The sequence below is a fragment of the Furipterus horrens genome, unplaced genomic scaffold (assembly GCF_987537825.1).
Source record: "Furipterus horrens unplaced genomic scaffold, mFurHor1.1.pri manual_scaffold_5, whole genome shotgun sequence".
In the NCBI taxonomy this organism is placed as follows: domain Eukaryota; kingdom Metazoa; phylum Chordata; class Mammalia; order Chiroptera; family Furipteridae; genus Furipterus; species Furipterus horrens.
The window spans coordinates 158,930,447-158,954,456 of NW_028327175.1; the positions used below are offsets into that span (position 1 = coordinate 158,930,447).

The 24,010-nt window shown below is 38.2% G+C and overlaps 1 protein-coding gene across 1 annotated transcript in view; it reads left to right on the top strand.

Moving 5' to 3' along the window:
* Nucleotides 1–24,010, top strand: part of TET1 (tet methylcytosine dioxygenase 1) — a 117,391-nt gene that overhangs the window by 15,135 nt on the left and 78,246 nt on the right. The window contains exon 2 of the mRNA XM_090278112.1: nt 14,667–14,720. Coding sequence (XP_090134238.1) covers nt 14,667–14,720 — 54 coding nt within the window. The remainder of the gene's footprint in view (nt 1–14,666; nt 14,721–24,010) is intronic.

The window sequence follows — 24,010 nt, forward strand, 5'->3', positions numbered from 1 at the left end:
TCAGGGTATATGCCTGGGTTGTGGGCCGGGCCCCTGAATGGGGACTTGTGAGAAGCAACCACACATTGATGTTTCTCCCTCTTTTTCTCCCTCCCTTCCCTTTCTAAACATAAATAAGATCTTTAATAAACAAATAAAGTTTAAATTCACACTAACTACTGTTATTTTAAAGATTTTACTTATTTATTTTTAAAGAGAGGGTAAGAGAGGCAGAACGAGAGGAAGAAAAACATCAACGTGAGAGAGAAACATCAATTAGTAGCCCCGCACACGCCCCGACCAGGGACAGAACCCGCAGCCCAAGCATGTGCCCTGACTGGGAATCGACCGGCGACCTTTCACTGTGCGGGATTATTACTGAGCAAAAGGAGGCTCTTTCACATGGTGCCTTGGTGTGTGACTCAACAATTAGTGTTGAGGAAAACAGGTCTTTATTTACAATATTCCAACCTTGGGGGGCTAGTGACCACTTAAGCTCAGAGCCCTGTTCTCCCACAGACCCAGCACTTCCATTGCCCCCCAAAAGGCTATAAGCCAAAAACATGCCCAGAAGTTCCCCATTTCTTATCTGTCAGCTCTCCTTCAGGACCTGGGGTACGATGTCATCAGCCTCCGTATAATAGTCCAGGAAAATGTGCACCGTGTTGCACTGGATCATGGTAAAGTCCAGAAAAATTCAGAGTCCAGGTCTCCAAAGTGGAGTTCTTAGCGGCCTGGAGTCCGCTGAAGTTGGCCTGATTAAAGCAGCAGCAGGCTGGCTTTCTTACTAGCCCAGGCCGCATGGCCTCCCTTTCCTTCTTTCAGACTGCATGGCTCCTCACTGTTTCAAAACCACATGGTTCTCCCCCGCTAATGGTTGCCACCTTATTTTTAAATCCCTGACTGCACCCTGTGACGCAGCGGGCCGGGTGACCAATTGCGGCCACCCCCGAAATCTTACGCAAGCCCTGCAAGCCTTTCATCACCATTCTATGGTCAAAGCCCCTCCCATCTCCTTGGGGACCTCCCGGCGTAACAGGATGACGCCCAACCAACTGAGCCACACTGGTCAGGGTAGAAACCCACCTTTAAAAATGTGTTTAGCCCTGGCCCATGTGGCTCAGTGGATTGAGCGCAGGTATGTGAACCAGGGGGTCACTGGTTCGATTCCCAGTCAGGGCACATGCCTGGGTTGCGGGCTGGGTCCCTGGTTGGGAGTGCGTGGGAGGCAACCACATATTGGTGTTTCTCTCCCTCTTTTTCTCTCCTTTCCCCTCTCTCTGAAAATAAATAAGTAAAATCTTAAAAAAACAAAAATGTAAAAATGTGTTTAAACCCTGGCTGGTGTAGCTCAGTGGATTGAGCGCTGGACTGTGAACCAAAGGCTTGCAGGTTCAGTTTCTAGTCAAGGCACATGCCTGGGTTGCAGGCCAGGTTCCCAGTTGGGGACGTGAAAGAGGCAACAACTACACATTAATGTTTCTCTCCCTCACTTTCTCTCTCCCTTCTCTATCTAAAAATAAATAGATAAAATCTTTTTAAAAGTGTGTTGTAAGCAGTGAAGGGATTAAGCAAAAACAAAACAAAACAACCTTATAGACACAGACAACAGCATGGTGATACCAGAGGGAAAGGGGGGGTGAAGGGAGATAGAAGAGGTTATGGGGGGATAAATGGTGATGGGCAGACGCTTGACTTGGGGTGGTGAACACATGATACAATATACAGATGATGTTTTATGAAATTACGCACCTGAAACCTATATAATTTTATTAACCAGTGTCACCCTAATAAATACAATTAATAGTATGGTAAAAAAAACTAAAGAAAATAAAAGTGTTTAATTTCCTGTAGCTAACAAGTAGTAGCAGCAGTCGTTCCACTATGATAAAGGAGAATTAAACAATTAATCTCTTCTTTTAAAAAATTTTTTTTGAGATTTAATTTACATATCGTAACACCCTTTTTTAAAAAATAGATTTTTATTTATTTATTTTTAGAGAGAAGGGAAGGGAAAGAAAAATAGGGAGAAAAACATCCATTTGTTGCTTAATTTCTGAGCCCCAACCACAGACCGAACCTGCAACTCAGGCATGTGTCTTGATCAGAAATTGAATCTGCTACCTTTTGCTTTGCAGGACAATACCCAACCAATTGAGTCACATGAATGAGGGCATAAAACATTTAAAATAAATTGTTCAATGATCTTTAGTATATTCACCTGATTGTACAACCATCACCACTAATTCTAGAACAGTTTTTTCTTTCTTTCTTTTTTTTTTTAAAATACTCATCTTAGGATGTTTATTGATTTTAGAGTGAGAAGATGGGAGAGAGGGGGGAGAGAGAAAAAGACATACATACAGACAGACAGACATCAATTAAGTTGCTCCTGTACACTCCTGACCAGGGATCAAATCCATAACCTTTTTAGGTGTAATGGATGATGCTTCAACCAATTGAGCCATCGGGCCAGGGCCTAGAATATTTTCATCAACCCCCAAGAGAACCCAATACAATTAAGCAACCACTCACTGTCCATTCTTCCTCTAGTTCCTGGCAACCACTAATCTGCTTTTCTTTGTGGATTTGCCTTTTCTGGACGTTTCATATAAATGGAATCATACAATATTTGGTCTTTTGTGTGTGGCTCACTTAGCATAATGTTTTCAAGGTTCATCCCTGTTTTGGCATGCATCAATACTTGGTTCAAAGTTCTAGAGTCTGGGAAGTCCAAAGTTAAGATGCCAGCATGGTCGAATTCTGGTGAAGACCTCTCCCTGGTTCATAGCTTGCTCCTTCTCACAGTGACCTCACATGATCAAAGAGGCTAGGGATCTTTTGAAACCTTTTTTATAAGGCATTAATCCCATTCAGGGGTTCCCATCCTGATGACTTAAGCACCTTACAAAGTCCCACCTTTTAAAAGTACCACATTGGGTGTTAGGATTTTAACATGATTTTAGGGGGGACACAAACATTCAAACCTTAAGCAAAGTCCTTTGCTCATTTTAAAATTTGGTTATTTCTCTTTTTGTTGTTGAGTTGCAAGTGCTCTTTATATTTTCTGGATACTAGGCCCCTATGACCCTGGCTGGTTTGGCTCAGTGGATTGAGTGTCGGCCTGCGAGCTAAGTGTCGCTGGTTCGATCTTCCAGTCAGGGCACATCAGAGAAGGAAAACTCTGATTCCAAAAAACCTCCGCTGCCTTGCGGCATACCTCTTCAGGGGAAAGGCTAAGGGAGTAAACCCCGACAGAAAATCCGGAGCCGGAGTCCCTAAGGCGGTTTGACGTTGTAGTCAACACCGGCAACTCCTGCGGCGCACCTGAAGCCAAGCTGTATTGACTCCGTCTTTCCCCTTGGATCCTTCAGCTGCGAAGAGAGGGGGGGTCTGCTGCATGGGCAACAGCAGACCCTCCATATCACCCTGCCCAGGCTCTGTAGCTTCAGCTTCACTGGAGAGAACACTCCAGCGTCATCGCAAGATGTCGATTCAACACGGGAGGAGACAGATACCGTGTCACTCCCGAGTCGGACTGCACAGCCATTCTCGGCGGTGCAGATAGACTCTTAAGAAGCTACACCATCATCTCTCGAGACGGACAACTGCCAACCGACCGACTAGGCCCCTATCACATGTTTTTACAAACATTTTATCTCCAAGAGTTGTCTTTTCACTCTCTTGTAATCTCTTTGAAACACAAAAGTTTTCCATTTCGATGAATTCTATCTATTCTTTCTCTTATTGCTGTGTTTAATCTTTTTTTTTTCAAAGTTACAAATGAGCTTTAGTTTTTACTATGTAGAAACTTCACTGGATTTGCTTGAAGAAGCTAGAATTTTTTTTCTTACCCTTAATTTATCTTACTGTGCAGTACCTGTCATTTGGTAGACACCAAACAAATATTGACTGAATTGAATAATACTGATCATCATAGATATGGGACTGGTATGTAGTAGACTTTGATAATTGAAGAAGTTAATAGTAACTATCAGGTATTGAGTACTTACTAATTACCCAGTACTGTATTAAGCACTGACGTGCTCATCATCTCATTTAATCCTTACAACAATCCTATGAAATATACAATCTTTCCCCAATGTATAAAGTAAGGCACTGAGGGCTAGAGAGGCCAAGTAATTTATCTAAGACAACACAGTTGGTCTGGGATTAGAACCCTTGGCTGGGATGACATGTGCTCATTTTAGCCACCATGTCCCTTAGCTAGGGCAACAGTAAAATGTGAAGAACCTGAAGGATGAAAGGGTGTGGGACCAAGAGGTAGATTGGTTGAGGGTAGTCATGTTAAGGTTATTGCTATCTTTCGCATACGTGAAACTGAGAAAGAGACGTGTAAGAATTTTATAGGTTCATTTTGAAAATGAATCAAATATTTAAACGCTTTTGAGTATGCTAATTTCACTGCTCCTGTATTTTAATTTCAAGGTTACATTTCTCGTTCACCATCTTTCTAACTTTTCCTCTCCGTTTTAAATTTTTACTTAAAACATTTTTATTCTCCCTGGACCTCATTCTGCTCTGAATCCTGGTTTGGTAATTCTATACTGTAATGTTAATTTTTCACTCTTCTGTGCCTGCCTCTAAGATATTTAAAAGATATATATTTTATGTAGCTTTTCTAATTATCTTCAGTAGGATGGTTGTTCCAAATTATTATTTCTTTTATCACTGGAAGTGAGAGTTTCTTATTCTTTTAAACTAGTAAATGTAAAATTGTGTTTTGATGGTATGATGGAAATAATATGGCCCAACTCTAGCAGAAATCTTTCTTTTTTTCCCCCTAGCAGAAATCTTGTTAATATATTTATCTGGGAGAGGTTCCAATGTCCCAAAATATTGTGTGCTTGAATACCTCCAATTTTTTTTTTTTGAATACCTCCAATTTTTATATTAAATGAGTTTTAGTTGCTTATTACATTGTTTATTCGTACATAGTTTTCTCAATTAGTGACAGTCATCATTCTCAACATTGCTTCATAAACCACCTGGAGGTCAAGAGCCACATCTTTTCATAGCCATTAGGGCATCAAATCCTAATGTCGCTATTGTTCCTCACTGAGTCTACAGGTTGTTGACTTGCTCAAGGTCCCATAGTTAATAACATCATTGGAATTTGGATGCCACCAGGGAGATACTGATCTTGTAGAAGATAATAATTTTGATATTATGTAATACACTATTTTGAGGTGAACAGGCCAGGAGGAAATAATAGTTTTCTAAACATCTAAAGGAATTTTATTTTATTATAAGCATCGTTAGTGATTAAGGGAATTGTTGGGTGTCGTGATTCTTCATCCTCTCAAAACCCACTAACACTTCATTTATGATGATGATTGGCAAAAGTAGTCCTGTAAAAATAAAGGTATATATGTTCATAAAGTTAAAAACTATTAATTTACAGCATTAATGAATGTAGTTTGACATATTCTTAAATGATATGCTTGGAGAAACTGATGTTATGGGCAGCAAAAATGTCAAGTCATAGTTTATAAACATGTAGTACAAACATTTATTTAGTTAACTTTAAACATTAAGAGCTAATGTCCCCACTTAATAAGTATTTGGAAGTCAGGTAAATAAAACAGATTATGGGGAAAATTGGGTTTTCTTAATCAGCTGTTAAAAGCACCTATGGAAACATTATAATTATTTATGCTAAAATATTTGTAATAAAGATAGGCAAATTTTTCATTTAAATCTGCATGGTTAACACAATTATGAGCTTAAGCTCCTTATCTATTTCTAAGATGGACTGTGGTAAAAACAACCTTTTTGTTTTCTTGTTACAAGTATATCTCCTGACCACCCTACAAGGTATTCCTGAAGAGATTTACATCTGACAGTCAAAGGATCCCCTTCAAATGCAGAAGAAATGTCTCTAGTAAGAACATCAAGGACCATTTACCAATCTTGTTTTTCAAAAAGAGCTAATGTGCCCATTAAATACTTATTTGTGTGAGAAATGTTCGCAATAAAACACCTGGACAAAGCCCTGGCTGCTGTAGCTCAGTGGATTGAGCGTAGGCCTGCGAGCCAGATGTAACTGGTTCAATTCCCAGTCACGACACGTGACTAGGTCCCCATTTGGGGGCACAGGTGAGAGGCAACCACACAGTGATGTTTCTCTCCCTCTCTTTCTCCTTTCCCCTCTCTCTAAAAATAAGTAAACAAAACAAATAAATAAATTATTTAAAAAAAAACCAAAAAACACACCAGGGCACAGGACTTGAGCAGCAAAGAGAGGCTCGTTTATTCACGAGTCTACAGAGTCAGGCACGCAGACAACCAGGGGCATGTGTCTGCAAAGTAGACAAAGAAAACTGGTTTTATACTAATTTGATGAGTTCCCCCTCTCCCGTCCTTCTCCCTTCCCCCTCTCCCATCCTTCTCCCCCGTTTCTCCATTACTGGTTACTCCAGAGTTACAATCTAACGTGATTATCTAAATGCCCCTATTGTGATTTGTAAATATGCTACTACTGTCAACTACCTTCTCCCATTTTCCCTTTGTCTGGTGATGACTATCTTTACTCCTTCAGGATGCCCCTTTTGTTATTTGTAAATATGCTAATACTGTCAACTCCCTTCTCCCATTTTCCCTTTGTCTGGTGATGACTATCTTTCTACTGGTTTGGGAGTCACTATTTCCTTGTTTCTTACACTTTAGATCCCAGAGATATGTGTTAGGAGCTGTGGAATGTCATTTCCTCGCCCCTTTTCCATGATTCATCTGTTAATTATCCTACTGGTTTGAGGGTCACTGGCTTGCTTCTTTATCCCTAACATTTGGATAGCAGGAAAAGTGAAGTCTTTGGAAAAAAATTAATTTTAGGCATTCCGTTATAAATATTATGGGCTCATTCACAATTTTTTAAATTTTTTTGGTTCCCCCCTGAAAAAACTGTAATTTATTTCTTTTGAGTTAAGCCCCATGGAAAAAATTATTCATTAAGTCAGAGATCCCACAGATGTTAAGCAGTGCTCCTAATATAGTTGGTATTCTCTATTCTCCTTCAAGAATGAATGAAGAAAAGGCATCCCTCACTCCAAACATAGAAGCATCTGTCCAGTACAGAATTACGCAGGTCAAACAGTAACTTATTTCTAGACAGACAAGTTTTACATCTCCATAGATTGTGTGGGACTCTAGCAAATGAGTTTAAAAAAACTAGAGAAATTAACGAGTTAAAAAAAGACAAACTAGAGAACTAATGCTTCTTAAATAATTAATGTTATTTCAACAAAAGCATCTTACATACATACACTCGTTCTCAAAATCAAACCTTTCTCTGATTAGGAGATTTAGTTAACATGAAGTGTTCTCTACCTTGAAAGCAAGGCTTTTGAGCCCTGCGACAAACTAATCACTTCTCCTTAGTTCTTTCCTTGAGAAGATAGCTGATATTTATAATGATCAGCCTAACAGGAGCATCATTGTTGGCTTTTGAAAGGACCAAAAAAGGTAACATTTCAAACTGAAATGGTAGAGATTAAAGGCTGGTTATTTTTTTTCATATGCCTGCACCATGAACCAGCCTGACTGCCTAAGTGGTAATACATATATTTGTATGCTTTTCTCCCCATAGCACCCTTCACGGCCATACTAGTGTATGACTTCCAGTAGCTACAATGCTCCCAGTGTCCTTACACATGTTGCCTCTGTTGGGACACATACCTTTCTCTCTCCATCTATATTTCACCAGTTCCTATTTACCTGTCCTTAGGTTTCACCGGAAATGACACTTCCTCTCAGAAGCTGTCTCTGCCCACTGTGGCTTTCTGGGCTCTTCCCCATTCTATATATCACATCATAATTGTGTGTATGTTTTTCTGTCTGTCTTGAGATGGTAAGTTTCATTATTAAGTTGTTGTAAGGGTTTGGTTTTTATTTTTTAAGATGTTATTTTTTTTTTTTTAAGGGAGGTGTGAAGGAAGGGAGAAAGAGAGGGAGCGAAACATCACTGTGTGGTTGCCTCTCGCATGCCCCCAATTGGGGCTCCAACCTGCAACCCAGGCATGTGCCCTGACTGGGAATAGAACTGGTGACTCAAACCAGTACTCAATCTGCTGAGCCACACCAGCCAGGGCAGGGTTTTTACTTGTTAAATTAGGGAAGTTCATTGTAAAGGAATTGATTAACATTTTAAGGAAAGCATTTTTGGATGTGGAGGAGTGAGGCAGGGTTGCCTCCAACACCTTAGGCTAGGTTGGAAACTGCTCTGTCCAGCAGAGGTTTCATGACCATGGCGGAACAAATCTATCCAGGACACTATTATGTTTAGGGGAAGGAAGGTGGTTGCTCTCTCTAGGGGAGAACAGCGAGCGATCAGACCTCCTTTCCTCATACCTTTTATTGAGGAGGATACACATGGGAGATAACAAGGTCAAAATTCATGAATCATTAATAGCTTTTAGGAGTTTGGATTACAGTTGACAGACAATAACAGATTACATGTACCAGTACAGAGGGCACAGTGGCCAGTCTGTGTCAGGGTCTATTAAACATCTTGATGCCGCATTGGCATTAGGTGCAAGGTTTCATACATTCCTTGCTAGAGATTATTTATGTTACATTAAAGATAAGAAAAGCAGCACAAGTTCTAAATCATAATAAGCATTCTTTAAATCCACTTCCCATGGAAACACTCTGAGTGGCTTTCAGTTATGTCTCACGCGCAGCCTTACGTTGAGACTTAAAGACAAGCACAGCTGGAGTGCCAGCGGCAGGTCATGTTCAGGCTGGGGCTACAATTCCCTAAACCACGAGGAGCGGTTCCCTACAGAGGAGTGTTTTAGGATTTGTTCAATAATTTTAAGTATGATTTAGCTAAATTTAGAAGATACCAAGATCTAACTTTCTCAGAAAGAAATTGTATGTGTGTGTGTGTGTGTAAAATTCTTTGAGCTTCTCAGTGAAACAATACATTTTCATGATGAGACAATTAAATTTTCCAGAACTGAGGGTACAACAGGTACACAATCTAAATTAATCTGACAGTGTTCTGCCATGAATTATATAATCTGAAGGTACAGAGCTTCTTTTAAAAAATGCATATTGATTATAAAATAATCAGGGTAGACTTTCAATAATAAGAAGCAAAAGGAGAAATTTTTCTAAATAGCAGCCTCTGTGATTTCTTTGTTTTTGACAAAAACCTGTAGATGCTGTTACTGGCTTTCTCTCCAAATTAATGGATCTATACTCTAAATAGAGGGATTAGGCCTGTCAATTTCAAGTTAGTACTAAGAATTGTTTTGAAATTGGGGAGAGGTGATATTTTAGCCCCATGAGTCTCTGGCTTTATCTATGTTTCACCTCACTGGCAATGATTGACACTTGGCAACTGTTGAGGATCTTTAGTTCAATTGTTGCTTAATTCTTGCTACTGAAGAGCAGTTATTTTATCTGCGGTGAGCAGAACTGCTAGAGGGAATAGGGTGGACACCAGGTAGACTTGGCCCCTGAAGGGCAAAAAGGCTACTGTAGATAAGCCGTAGGGAAGTAATTGAGGAGGGAAACCAGGGAGAGGCTGCCAGAGGGGATTAGCTGTCTGTCTACAGTATTCCCTCACTTATCACGGGTATTACGTTCTAGACCGCCCACTCACCCCCCACGATAGGTGAAAATCTGCGAAGTAGGAACCTTACATTTATTTTAGTATTTATATATATTTTAAGGCTTTATAAACCCTTCCCACACACTTATAAACCATTCCCAGTCCCTTATTAACCTTTCCCACTCTCTTATTAACCTTTTCCACACTTTTGTAAACACTACTTATGTTCTTAAGCATATTCCACACTCCTAAACCTATGTAACTTTAACAACATACGTATACAGTACTGCAAAATCCCACAATATAGTGAAAAATCCGCAATAAATAAATATTTTTAAAAATCCAGCGATACTGTGAGGCCGTGATAAGTGAACCATGATATAGAGAGGGACTACTGTATACCAAGACTATTATTACTGATTCAATCACTGAGGAATATCTCCATTTTTAGTATTCCAGGGTCCTATGTCTCAGAAGGAATAACCAAAACTAAACTTTAAGATCTCTATCAGAATTGTGAAAGTATGAGCTTTCTTTTCCTTACTCTTATTGATCAGAAGTTTACAAAAGATGGTACTTAGAATATCTTTATGAATTTATCACTGCAAAAACTATGACTCTCCCCAGCACAACAGTAGAGCAGCAAAGAAGAGAGGTATAGAAGTGAAACTGGCAGAGCCGTTGTCTGTGCTGCCTGTCAGTACCAGACCCAATAAGCAGAGACAGGGACTGAATCTTTATGGGCGCTTTATTCAAATGGTCCGGGAGCTAAGAGGGTGGGTTTGTACCCTAACAGACCGTATTAAATTCCATTGTAAGTGGGCTCTTTATAAGGAAAAGAAAAGTGTAGGTAAGGGGTTTGGAGTTCAGGGAAAAGGTTAATTGGATAAAAGCTGCAGCATTCTTTCACCTGTGCCCTGGGCGGTCGTCCTTGTGTCCCTGGCGGTGGTTGTCCCACCCTGGAGTACAATGGCTCAGATACCGTCTTGATTGCTTGCAGTAGTCCTCAGGCACAAAGGTGGAACAGTTTATGGTTTCCTGGAATCAAGGTGGGTCATACCTCCAGTTCCTGAAACAATAGCTTTTTACATACGTTGATTACTAAGTTTATCAGCTATTACCTGAAAGTAACCTTTTTTCAACATTTGAGTCCCCTTTCAGGCGCAGGCAGAGTTTCTTATGATTAGAAAGAGAAGTAGAATTTTGAAACTTTCCATAAATTTATCTATGAAGGCACAAAACATATTTTGCAAAAAGCATACCTAATATAGTGATGATTTAAAATACCACAAAGGGGAAAAAAATTGGGACAACTTTAACAGCATAATCAAAATATACTTAAACAAATAAAAATAATTTAAAAATAAAATACCAATCTTGCCTTGACTGGTGTGGCGCAGTTTGGTTGGGCAGCATCCTGCAGGCTGAAAGGTCAGTTTGATTCTGGGTGAGGGTGCATGCCTGGGTTGCAATTTTGTCCCGGTTGGGGTGCAGACAAGAGGCAGGGCTGATCAATGGTTCTCTCTTGCATTGTTGTTTCCTTCCCTCTTTTTCTCCCTCCCCCTCTCACTAAAAAGAAAATAAATAAAATCTTTAGTAAAAAATAAAATAAAATACCAATCTTATTGCCCTGTCTGAGTGGCTCAGTTGGTTAGAGCATTGTTCCAACATGCCATTGTTGAGCGTTTGATCCTGTTAGGGCATAATACAAAAAGCAGTCAATGAATGAATAAGTAAGTAGAACAACAAATCAATATTTCTTTCTCCCTTTCTCTTTTTCAGTCCCTCTATACTCATAATAAATTTTAAAAAATTAAGAAAAAGAAACAACTAATGAATGCATAAATAAGTCAACAACAACATATTGGTGTTTCTCTTTCTCCCCCTTCTCTCTAAAATCAATCAATCAATAAATAAATGTTTTTTAAAATTATGTTTAAGTATTGGAGTGATAGGCATAATCTGTGGCTGAAATGCACGGCACTTTAAGAAATGCAGGGCTATCCTTGTGTGCATTGTTGATGGGAATGTAAAATGGCATAGCTGCTATAGAAAATGTTTTGAGCCCTGGCCAGTGTGGCTCAGTTGGTTGGAGCATCATCTTGTAATGGAAAGGTTGTAGGTTTGATTCCTGGTCATGGCACATACCTAGGTTATGAGTTTGATCCCCAGTCAGGGCTCATATGGGAGGGAGCCAATCCATGCTTCTCATTTCCTTCCTCTCTAAAAGCAATGAAAAATGTCCTTGGGTAAGGATTAAAAAACTGATTTGGCAGTTCCTCATAAAATTAAACAAAATTATGATCTAGCACTTCCATTCCCAGATATATACTCAAAAGAATTTAAAGCAGAGACTCAAATAGATACTTCACCTGAGGATGTGTTTATTGATTTGAGAGAGAGAGAGAGTATCAAACCTGCAACCTTTGGTGTGTAATATGCCACTCCAACCAGCTGAGCCACTTGGCCAGAACTGTACACCCATTTTTGTAGAAGTATTTACAATAGCCAAAAGATGAAAACAACCCAAATGTGCATCAACATAAGAATGGACAAATGGTGTGTATACACCCAATGAACTATTATTTAGCCTGAAAAAGGAATGAAATTCTGATACATCTTACAACATGGATGAACCTTAAAAACATTATGTTAAATGAAATAAGCCAGACACAAAGGGGAAAAATATTGTGCGTGATACCACTTATATGAGGTACCTAGAATAGGCAAATTGGTAGACACGAAAAGTGGGATATAAGTTAGCAATGGCTAGAAGACAAACGAGGGGTTATTGTTTGGGATGGATAAAAAGGCTCTGGAAATGGTGAGCGGTGGTAGTTGTACAATATTGTGAATGTACTTAATACTACTAAATAGTACACCTAAAAATGGTAAAATGGCAAGTTTTATGTTACAATATTTTACCACAGAAAATCTCCAAAGAAAAAGAATTGTAGAGTTTGCACCTATTTTTAAGAAAATGTCTTGCACCCATTTTCAAATCTTGTTGTGTTTGATCCTGTTTTTCTACCTATCTCATGAATGCTTCATTCCCTCCAGAGAGCTTCTCAGTGTGGGCTCCGTGCGCTTGATGTTACCCTGATGGGTGTGGTTAGGTCAGAATCCATTAGTTTTGCTATAGTAGGCTTGCTTCTTATATTTGTTAAAAATTTTGAGGGTGGGTGAAGGAGAGGTAGTTTAAAATGGAATAACAATGCATGCTGGAGTTCCCACTCCAAGATGGAAAGCATGCTTTTGGGTCAAACTGAAAGGCTAGGAATCAAGGGTGATGAAATACAGGACTTCTCGCCATCCCAATTTCTGGTTGTAGGAATCTGTTCTGAATCCAACTGCAAGTGAAAACCCATCTTTGCCCCTCCCACCAATCCCCCAGTTGCACTGCTGAAACATTGGCCCTGTGAGGATGGAGCTGAGGCTGGCTTCCCAAGATCTGTGTAGCTGTCAAGGTGGCAAGGATGGAGTTGGGACCGGCCTCAGCAGTGAATTTTGGCAATGACCTTGAGACTCGCCAGCTCACAGCAGCTGTACTGGTTCTTGCTCTACTGCCATTATTGCATCACCAGAGAGTTACAGGGAGGGAGCTAAAGTCCTCTGGGTCTGCCATTCCCAGGATCTGGCAAGTTCCAGCTATGGGGCCAAGCTCTCCCAGCACCTACCACCCAGGTCACGGGAGCAGTCCAGGTGTGTGTGGGGGTGGCTGCTTGTTCCACTTCTGGCTCAGGTCTCATTCCTAGGAAGTGGTTAGCTCTCTGACCATCAGCCTGGCATGCAGACAGGCTCCACATGGGGCTAACCTGCTTAGCATCTCTACAGAGGGATGCTCAGTGACAGTTGATCTTGGGAGATAGAGAGGCCAAAACCAAGGGACTTCTTTGTCCCAAAGGTATGAGGGAGAGATTTCTTTGGGAAATGAAGGTCACCAGAAATGTTCAGAGCAAAAGGGAGAAATATTTTCTCTCCAGCGAGAGTGGCAAGTGTTTTTTTGAAAACTTCTCCTCCCACTCCTTGTCTTTATCCTGTCCTTTGCCTTTTAAGTGGCTTTATTATTTTTTTAAACCCGCCTTTGTCATTGGACATTTATTGACAGAAATCAAATTGCTGTGTTTCTGGGCAAAGCGCCTGCTGCAGAGAGGTGTGGTTCCGGAGGAATGAGACACGCAGCCCAACAGCTGAGCCTCCACTGTCCTCACATAACCTCCCTGCCTTAAATATCGCCAATATTTAGCCTTGCCTTTTAAAGTAAAAATGCACAATACCTTCCAGAATTTCATCAAGCCCAAATACCGTCTGCCTTCCCCCCAGCTCAGTTATATCTTCTGTATGTTGGAGGCAGCGCTGCACAGCCCCCCTCTTCTCCTCCCACCGCAGACCTGCCCTCGGATCCACCAAGAGGTTACTAATCAGGGAGACTTCGCCATCGATCTGATGGCGGAGACCTGGGGGATTTGTGTGCATTGTTTTTGCTGAAGCCTCCTATGAATTCATTGCGACCAGATCCTCTGCAGCGAACTCCATGTCGCAGCTTGTGGCTGCCTGTGTCCTGTGGTGAGAGCAGAGCCTGCACAGGAGATCCTTTGTCTAGGAAGGCTAGGCAGAGAAGATCACTTTGGAGTTGCTAAGCTCTGCATTGCCATTGGCTGCACTCTTTGTGGGGCTGTTTTTGCAAAAGGCATGCCCAGCACTTCTACAGTGCTGGCAGGCCAGGGCTGCCTTTAAACACCATGATAATAATACCAAAAAGCAGTTTGCAGAACTGTTCCACTGTAGAGGCTTCCTCTGCAGAAGCAAGCAAGATGGCTACCTCGTGGGCTTCGCCGTGAAGAATGCAGAGGCTAATTAAGACAGACTTTAAGGGGAAAAAAGGGTATTTCCCTACTTCATCTTTATGCAAGTCTTTTTTTTTTTTTTTAGTGACTTTTAAAGTATACATTTAACATAAGCTCTTTATGTTCTGCTTAGCAAACATGTTGATGATATTAAATGGTATAAGTAGTTTTATAGAGAAATAGCCAAAAATTTTTAGGGGGTGGGAGTTAATTTTTTTTTTTTAAACGGAAGCTCATTTTGCAATTTGACTTTTTTTTAGGTTATAAAGGAAAACAAGAGGCCCCAGAGGGAAAAGAAGTCCAAAGTTTTAAAGGTAATCAGCTATTGATTAAATCATATTTAATTTTTTTCCATTTCATATAGTATTTTTCTGTCACTTAGAAGTAAATTTGGAGTAGAGTGGATGTGAATTTTCCCAGACTTTCAGTAAATGGATTTTCACTCAAGTAAAGTGTTTTCTCTTTTTTAGATGTGCTGCACAATGTGCATATTAGCATCCTTTATTTTCAACTCCACGCAGATTGGCAGAAGGAAAAGTTTATGTGCAAAGTGTTGTGAATAAAATTTATTTTTCTTCATAGCTCCCTTTGTAGCATCTGCATTTGTGGTGTTGCTCCAGTGTGTAAACTTAAGCTCTTAAGAAGAAAGACACTATTTGAAGTTGACAGCTATGATCCATTATAATTTAAATAGACTTTCCTTTACATACTATTTTAAAATGTGTGGTTTTTCTTTCCAAAAGAAAGGTTTAGAGGTTTGAGTTAATCTTAAAATGTGTAAGCCATTGAAATCTTACAGCCAAATTACAATTGCTGAATCCCAAATTTTTATTATATCATCTTTAATTTTGACATTCATAAGAGCTGTAGGAATATGCATGTTTTCTTCATTTTCAATAGTTTGCCTGATGAGTATTTAGTAGTAACCTATTTGATTATAGACTAGCAATTCATGTTATGAGCTTTATACAGTATTTAAAAGGGTTAATTTAAAAGCATATAGCATTGCTAAAAGTTCAAGGGTTAGCTTTAGTCTAGCAAATAAGTCCTTATGTGTTAAAGGTTTCAAGTGATATATTGCTACTGTAAATGTAAGCAACCTGAGCAAGTAACATTTTTGATTCAAGAAGACATAAGCAATAAAACTACTGGTCTTTAAAATTATATTTTGTGCACTTATTTAATATTTTAATCTATAGCTCTTCTGCAAATAAAGTTTTAGCATTCAAAAAGAAACATGTTGAACTATGAATGTGGCAAATTTTTATTTCACTTGTTTCCCAGTGTGTATTTTGAAAATATTATTGACATGGAGAACCAAATCTTACATTGCTTCTTAATTTGCCTGATCTCTTCAAGTTTCTGTTTCCTGTGTGTAGTACACAACATTGCCATGTACATTTTTCACCAACCAACAAGCATTTATTTAATATTTACCACATAGTCATCTGTGTGCTAGGCACTGTAAATGAGTGTAATTGCTTGGCACAAATTCTCACTTGGCCTGAGCAAATAGAATACTGCTTATTTTCAGGGTAAATTAAACCCTCTTCTGTTTTTTTATTCCTGCATATTGATCTACCGACCCCCTACTACTGACCCCCTCCCCCAACTATAGAAGTATATCATCTGAAGTCCTACTTTAGGTGTTTTGCCTTAAAATCTTCAAGAGAGGAATTGTTTTAGATCTGCTATTATAAATGACTCTCGTATTTGTGGGAGGCAGGGATGAGGGCATAAGATAAAAGGATAGACTATAATGGACAAGCTTGGTAGCTTAAATCACCCGCCTTTGCTAGGAAGTAGAATTGGGCTTTGGGAGTACTATTTAATTCTCTATTTATTTTGTTAGTCTGTGGGTGTTCTGTCACCTGAAATAAATTTCAGACATAAATATACTGTGTGTTGCTTTTTCAAATTATGACAGTAGACTCTGACTTTTTAAGAGAATATTTGCCTGTGGGTGGTTGAAATTCATGTAACACAGCAAGCAGAACTGAATTCTTCCTCATTCTCCTCTAAAGTTATTGACTATTGTACAGAGTAGGAAAACATGTCCTAACTGGTGTGGCTCAGTTGGTTGAGCATCCTGCAAAGTGAAAGGTCACCAGTTCGATTCCCTGTTGGGGCACATGCCTGAGTTGCAGGTTGGTCCCTGGTTAGGGTGTGTGCAACAGTCAACCAATCAATGTTTCTCTCAAACATTGATATTTCTCTCCCTTTCTCTAAAAATAAATAAATAAAATATATTTTTTAAAGTAGGGAAATGCTCTGAAAAGAAAAAAAAAATTTCCCCCTGTTGTAGGCATTTCAAAATATTTTACTTAATGCTCTGTTGGGCACCATATCTTTTGTTTTTCTGAGAAGGCTTTGTTTCTTTGCTCCATAGAAGAAGTGCAAACATACTTGGAGATTTTAGCTTGATTGTATAAGAAACAATTGTAATAAATGCAGAATATTATGTAACCCTGAAGAAGATGTTAAGAAAACTAAATCCACATTTTGGGAAAGAGGGAGGGAGGAGTACAATCCACAGTTTTATGGATGAGGACTTAGTATGAAGCTGGCTGCTATCCAGGGGATCAGTGACAAGGTCTACAGGTTATAGCTTGATGTCTTTTCATAATTCTTTTTGTCTTTGGCATTGTACCAGAAAACTAGTCTGCTTCCTCTGACTCTGGCCTCTTAGATCTTCAGAAATCCTGAGTTCTTTTCTCTTTGTCAGGGTAGGTGTTATAGATATCTTGACTAACTTTCATCCTCATCTATTAGGAAGTAGTTGGATAGATAAGAGTTTGATGAAGAAAACTGGGTATAGAATTGAAGCTTGTCTCATCCAACTCTGAACCTGTTAACTAATAAATACTGAATCCAGTTATGGGGCTGAAATTACCTGGTGTGTCTCACACTTACCTTTGAACAATTTATTGTCTGTATGAATAACCTATATTCATTCTGTAATTCAAAATTTAAAACTGTAAATAGTGATCTCAAATTTCTGACTATTTTCATATATAGATGGCCACTTGTTAGCTGTGCTGTAATTCTTCCCATGATTCTTGAATAAGGTAAAGGCATGAAATAATTTCAGGCCTTGATTCTTACATTGGACTTGTGGGTGGCATTGTTTGGGACTTTCCTTGTTAAAAACATTTATGTAAAATCTTTACTTTGTGTGTTGGGGTAGAAGGATATATTCCCTTAAAGAAAGTCAATTTTGCCATAACATCACTAGGTTAGATTGTCTGTCTTTGTCTCTAGAGAAAATCAGGTTGCACAGTCAACTGGGGTTATTGAGGAAAATTTAATAAAGGGATTGTTTGAAAGGTGTGGACAGGCTAATGGAAAAATGATGAGTCTAATGACATCACAGAGCTATTGCCACTCCTAGGCCTGAAGGGACAAGGGATTGGGAGCAGAAGCTTTTGTTGTGGCCCTTTGGTAAAGGGATCCTTCTACAAAGAGAAGGTCATAGAGAAGGAGGTATGGAAGTAAATACCAGCCCTTCAGTTTCCTGCTGCTTTCATTGGTTGATCCCAATAAGAAGTGAAAAGGAAAGGGAGTCCACTGATGAAGTATCTCTTGGTCAGCCTTCTCTGATATGTAAGAGGGTCTAGAAGATAGAGTGTGGTCCTGAAGGGGCAAACAACATATTCAGCATTGCTGGTAACCATAGGAACAGTATGGTAGGGTCAGAATTAGTCCTACAATCACGATTATGTAAGAAGGTAACATTGGGCAAGGCTTGGTGAAGTATATAGAATTCTATAATATTTTTACAGCTAATCTCTAAATCTAGGATCATTTCAGTATAAAAAGTGGGGGCATCCTTGAGAAAGGGCCCCATTTACATTCTGTAATTATATACCCTTTCTAGGAAGGTAAGGGATATTTTCTAGCTATTTGGTTATAAAGTACCTTCAAAGTAGTATTTAGAAGACTGAGTGAACAAATGTAAAGAAATGTCATGAGGTATTAAAACAGGAAACTGTCTACAGTTTGGAAAAGTGAAAATGAAGACTAAGTGATCTTCCTGCGAGCTTCTGCATTGGCAACTGTGCACTTTCCTTCCTTGATGGTGGTGATAAAGGAGAACAAGTGATGGTGGAGTGATGGGGAGTGGCGGACATAAGGTATATATTTCGCTCAAAGAGAACAGACACTCGCATGCATGCCTTTATGAAATCTGTTTTGGGTGGAGATGGAAGAGGGAATAAGGGGAACAAATGGGGAAAAAATACAATGAAATATGTTTTAAAATGGCAATCAAATCATGCATTAATCACATTCATGCATAGCCCTGATTTGCGTGACATAGTTACATTCAAAATATTTAGTACTACCATCCTTTCCTAGGAAATAGTAAATGTTTAAGAAATGTTCTTTCCTAAACACCATTATTATTAACAGTAATTAAATATATTTTTAGCACATACTAAATGCTGGGGCTACAGTGGTTTCTGCCTTCAGGGAGACTATATGGTGCTGAGGAAAGGTGTGCAAAAAAAATTAAAGACAAATGGGTAAATTACAAATTATGGTGTATATATATATGTGTGTGTGTGTGTATATGCATTGAAGGAAACAAAGAAAAGTGCTGAGATAGGGAAACCACCTAGGGAAATTTACTTGATATCTCTGAGCACTATTCCATTCAGTTATAAATTGTTATACATACTAATGCTAAGTAAAAGTACCAAATTGGCTGTCATTGAGTTACCTTGTTTATTTTTAAAGTCCATTAAACACACACACACACACACACACACAGAGAAAGATAACAGTTACTAAAGATTTTTCTCTGCACACTTATCTACAAATTTGTTTCAGTTAGTAAAAGAAATCTTTGGCAAAATGATAAACTTTACTTAACTCTGGTTATAATGTAACATTCCATGATTTATAGCAACATGTAATAGGTCAAATACTGAGCTTGATCATTATTTAGGACATAAAACATGCCATTTTGATAGAGTCCTTCGTAGTCCTAGGCAACAAATCTCAGACTTCTGAATATAACTGACCAGTGGGGGTGGGGCGGGGGGATTCAGAGTTCGTGGTGAGAGTATTTATAACAGGGCACCAGCTTAATATATATAAAATGGAAGAAGATAATCTCAACACAGGATGCTCACATAAACTTTATAATTTAGACTTAGGATTCAACATATGGTCCTTATTTTCCTCATTATGTCATAAGCTGGCAAAAACTGTCAAAGCCGTGTGTTCATCCATCAGTGTTTATTCACACAATCAAAGGCACACATGGAGCTTCTGGTTTGCATACGCACGAATGGTAAGATAGCATTTTGCCCAGAGATGATCAGACTGATTTCAGGGCTGAGTTGTCACTAATCCAGCTCACACACAATCAAATCATTCATTTATCATTGGACCATGTACGTTTCCAGTGACTCAAGACTCCTTTCTGTAATTTCTAGGAATGATCCCAAATAGAGAATGAGAATGAACGAAAGCCAAGTGGTGTGAATGGGCTAGAAGAAAATTTCATTTAGGCCACAACAAAAGTCTGTTGAATTATTTCTAGAGCAGAAAAGAACATATGCCTTGCTTCTTGAATACTTGCGCTCATCTGTACTGTGCTTGTGTGTGCATGTGTGTGTGTGTTTAATTTTTATAATAGTTTATTTAAGTCAAAACTGACAACAGTTGCTGGAAAAAATTGTAAAATAAATTTGTAAAAATCTCAAACGTTTCAGAGAATCTGTGCTTGTGTTTTGAGAGTGCTGGATTCATACTGTTTTCTGAGGTCTACCTTCCTTATTATATAATTCTCCATATACTTACAAAATCTTACTAGTATCTTAATTCATTTTCAGATTATAATTCATTTAATAATGCTTTTCTGTGTTCAAAATATGTCATAACATTAATATTTTTAAAGATTTGATGGCAAGATTTACCTACCATGGCCTATACAAGAGAATAAGATTATAGTATCTTTTTAAAGCCTGTTCTGATGCTTTATAGTTATTATTGCCTTTTTTATTGTATTTTTTCCATTATCATTTATCCCCTTTCTACTCTTTTCCACCTCCACCCACCCCTCCCTGCCACAATCACCACATTGTTGTCCGTATTCATGAGTCCTTTTTTTGGCTCAGTCCCTCGACCCCTTAACCCCCACTCCCCAGAGCTATCAGCCTGCTCTCTATTCTGTCTCTAATTTGCTTGTTAGTTCAGTTTGTTCATTAGATTCCACATATGAGTGAAATCATATGGTATTAGTCTTTGTCTGGGTAGCTTATTTCACTTAGCATAATGTTCTCCAGGTCCATCCCCACTGTCTCAAAGGGTAAAATTTTCTTCTTTTTAACCGCTGCGCAGTATTCCATTGTGTAAATGTACCTGCTGCTTCCAAATCTTGGCTATTGTAAATAATGCTGCAATGAGCATAGGATGGGGGTGCTTCTTTCTTTTGAGGTAGTGTTTCAGTTTCTTTGGATAAATTTTCATAAGTGCAATCGTTGGGTTATAAGGCAGTTTCATTTTTAATTTTTGTGGTAACTCCATACTGCATTCCACAGTGGCTGCAACCAATTTGCATTCCCACCAACAGTGCAAAAGGATTCCCCTTTCTCCACATCTTTGCTAGCACTTGTTGCTTGTTGATTTATTGATGGTAGACATTTCTGACTGGTGTGAGGTACTATCTCATTGTGGGCTTAATTTACATTATAGTTTTAAATACTAACTGCTTTAGTCCTTTTTGAATGAGAAGGTCTTTCTGTATGTGGCAAATTTTAAGGGAAGAGATGCTGAATTTTATCAACTATGTTTAAAATTTAATGATGTCATATGAATTTGATGAAAACATAGATTCTTTTCATGGTTCTAAGGAACCAGATGTTAAACAATAAACTTACTTTAGGAACTTAGTTTTAAATAACTGAATTATTTATTTTAAGTATTATGTTGTGTGAATTTTAAATATAGTATACACATACACATAGCCATATAAGATCACGGGATTGTTAGGGAGTTAAAGGAATTTATTATATGTAAAGTGCACTCTGACCAGAGTAGGTCAGTGGGTTGGGCGTTCTCCTGCAAAATGAAAGGGTTGCCCATTTGATTCCAATCCAGTCAGGGCACAGGCCTGGGTTGTTGCAGGCCAGGTCCCTGGTTGGGGGCATGTGAGAGGCAACCAATTGATGTTTCTCTCTCACATCAATGTTTACCTCTCTCTCTTTCTCCCTCCCTTTCTTTCTCTCTAAAAAATAAATAAATAAAATCTTTTAAGAAGTATATGAAAAGTGCGTAGGACAGTAATTTCTCAATTACTTATATTATTATTATATGTATTTAAAGGTGTAATAAATGTTACTAAAAATATTAAGTGAACCATTCAAAAAATGTGTTTTTTCTTAGTGTATTCATAAAGACTAAAATATCATCAATGTGAAAAAGAAATTTCACAGTTGATGGTTAGTTTGCTTTCTAGAACTCACAAAGATAATGGTAGATTGCGATGAACACATTTGAAACAGGATACAAGATCCAGTGATGTTTTTATACCTTAAGCATTATTTCTTCCAGATAACAGTCACATAAGAAAATTCTCAAAAAACAATCTTAAATATCTGAAGATGTTTTTTTCTTAGAAATATTTTCACTTACTATCTTGTGTATTCATTCTGTTTTAGAAAAGGAAAACAATTTATCTAATTGAGTATTTCAATTTTTGAAATAAATGTAAAGTTATTTTAGATATAACTTCCCTCTGGAAAATTTCTGAGCATTTAAATTTTGATGCTACAGTGCTTTTGATTACTTTCCATGTTTTAATTTTAACTGTGGATCTCTGTGGTAACAGCAGTACCCAAAGGAAGGTGCATGACCTTTAATGTCACACAGTTCTGGCTTTAAGCCCTACTTCTATTACTAAAGTGACCTAAAGAAATTTAACTGAACTCTTTGAGCTTTATTTTCATTATCTGTAAAAGAAGAACAGTAATTAATCCATAGGATTGTTTGGTAGAGTACACAATTTAAAATTTTGAAAAATTTATTGATTTTGGCGATAGAAACAATAATTTGTTGTTCCAGTTATTTATGCATTCATTAGTTTGTTGTATGCACCCTCACTGAAGATGGAACCCACATCCTTAGTGTTATCAGGATGGTGCTCTAACCAACTGAGCTACCCAACCAGGATACATAATTTTTAACTTACTGAATTTATCCCATGTATAGTAGATGTTCAATTAATGGTAGCTGTCATCATCATCATTAATGTTTTTGTTATGATTATTAATATGAAATCCTTTATAAAATATTGATGTGTTTAAATTTTAAGTTCTCATTATTCTTTAAACTAGATTGTAATACTTTTTAGTTGATAATAGCAATCAACTTTGTCCTGCATAGTATCTTAATGTAATATCTTGTGCTTATAACTTAATATGTCAGTTTAATGAATAATTGAATCAATGCACGTCATGGCCTAACTTTAGTCAGTTAGGTCTCGAATGTAGAAATTACTATGATATCTGGGTATATAAGGAAAACGTATATGCTTTCTCAAATGATCAGGCTATCCTTGAATAGTCTCTAATGAATTGCTATAGAAACCAGGACACATTTGACTTGATTAATTTTTTCTTACTATTTGAAAAAACAGACCTATAGAAAAGTTGAAAAAATAATACATTAAACATCGATATATTTTTTTATACTTCTTTTTTTGTTGGACCATGTGACATTTTAACTGTAAATACTTCAGCATACCCTCCCCAAGAAAAGAATATTCTGCATGAGCACAGTGCAATCACACACTGTAGAAATCTTACATTGATTCAGTCTAATCTAACCTAAGACACTGTTCATTAAATAAACTTTTCAATTGTCCTTCCTCCCTGCCCTGCCTCTCAGATCCCTTCTAGCTGTTTTCCTCTTGCATCCAAGCCAATCTTAGATCATGTCTTGCATGTGGTTGTCAGGTCTTTTTGGTCTCCTTTTACCTGGCCTTCCCACCATTCTGTGTGTGTGTTTCTTGACTAATAATTTTGAACACTACGTGTCTTTCATTACATTTGTATAAAATTTTTTGATTTGAAGATCAAAAAACCTGAGTAACAGTAAAATTTCAGGTTTCAGGTAGACTGTACAGTCCACATTTAGGAGTTGGTGTCCTTGTTGGAGAGTGTCCATTGCTTCAGAAATTCAGCTATCTGCTATGTACACCAGTTGGTAGTAGGGAATGGAAGAAATGGGATGCCGTAATTATTGTCTCACTGAGATAAATAAATGAAGAAAAGATGAAATAGCAGTAGTTATAGAGCTATGAGGAAACATCAAAGTATTATTGGATTGAAGTGTAAGGGTTTTGATGAACCTTATAAAACTTTGAAGGTTATTTGCTGATTAAACTGATTAGAACCTATTTCAAAATGTTAATTTTGTCATTCCACCCATGAAATATAGTTTATACCTTCAGTTAATGGATGATATAAAATAGCTAGCTGCAGTCCTGGTTAGGTAGCTCAGTTGGTTAAAGTGTTGTCCCGATACACCACCAAAGGCTTGGGCTCGATCTCCAGTCAGGGCACATACAAGAAACAACCTATGAATACATAAATAA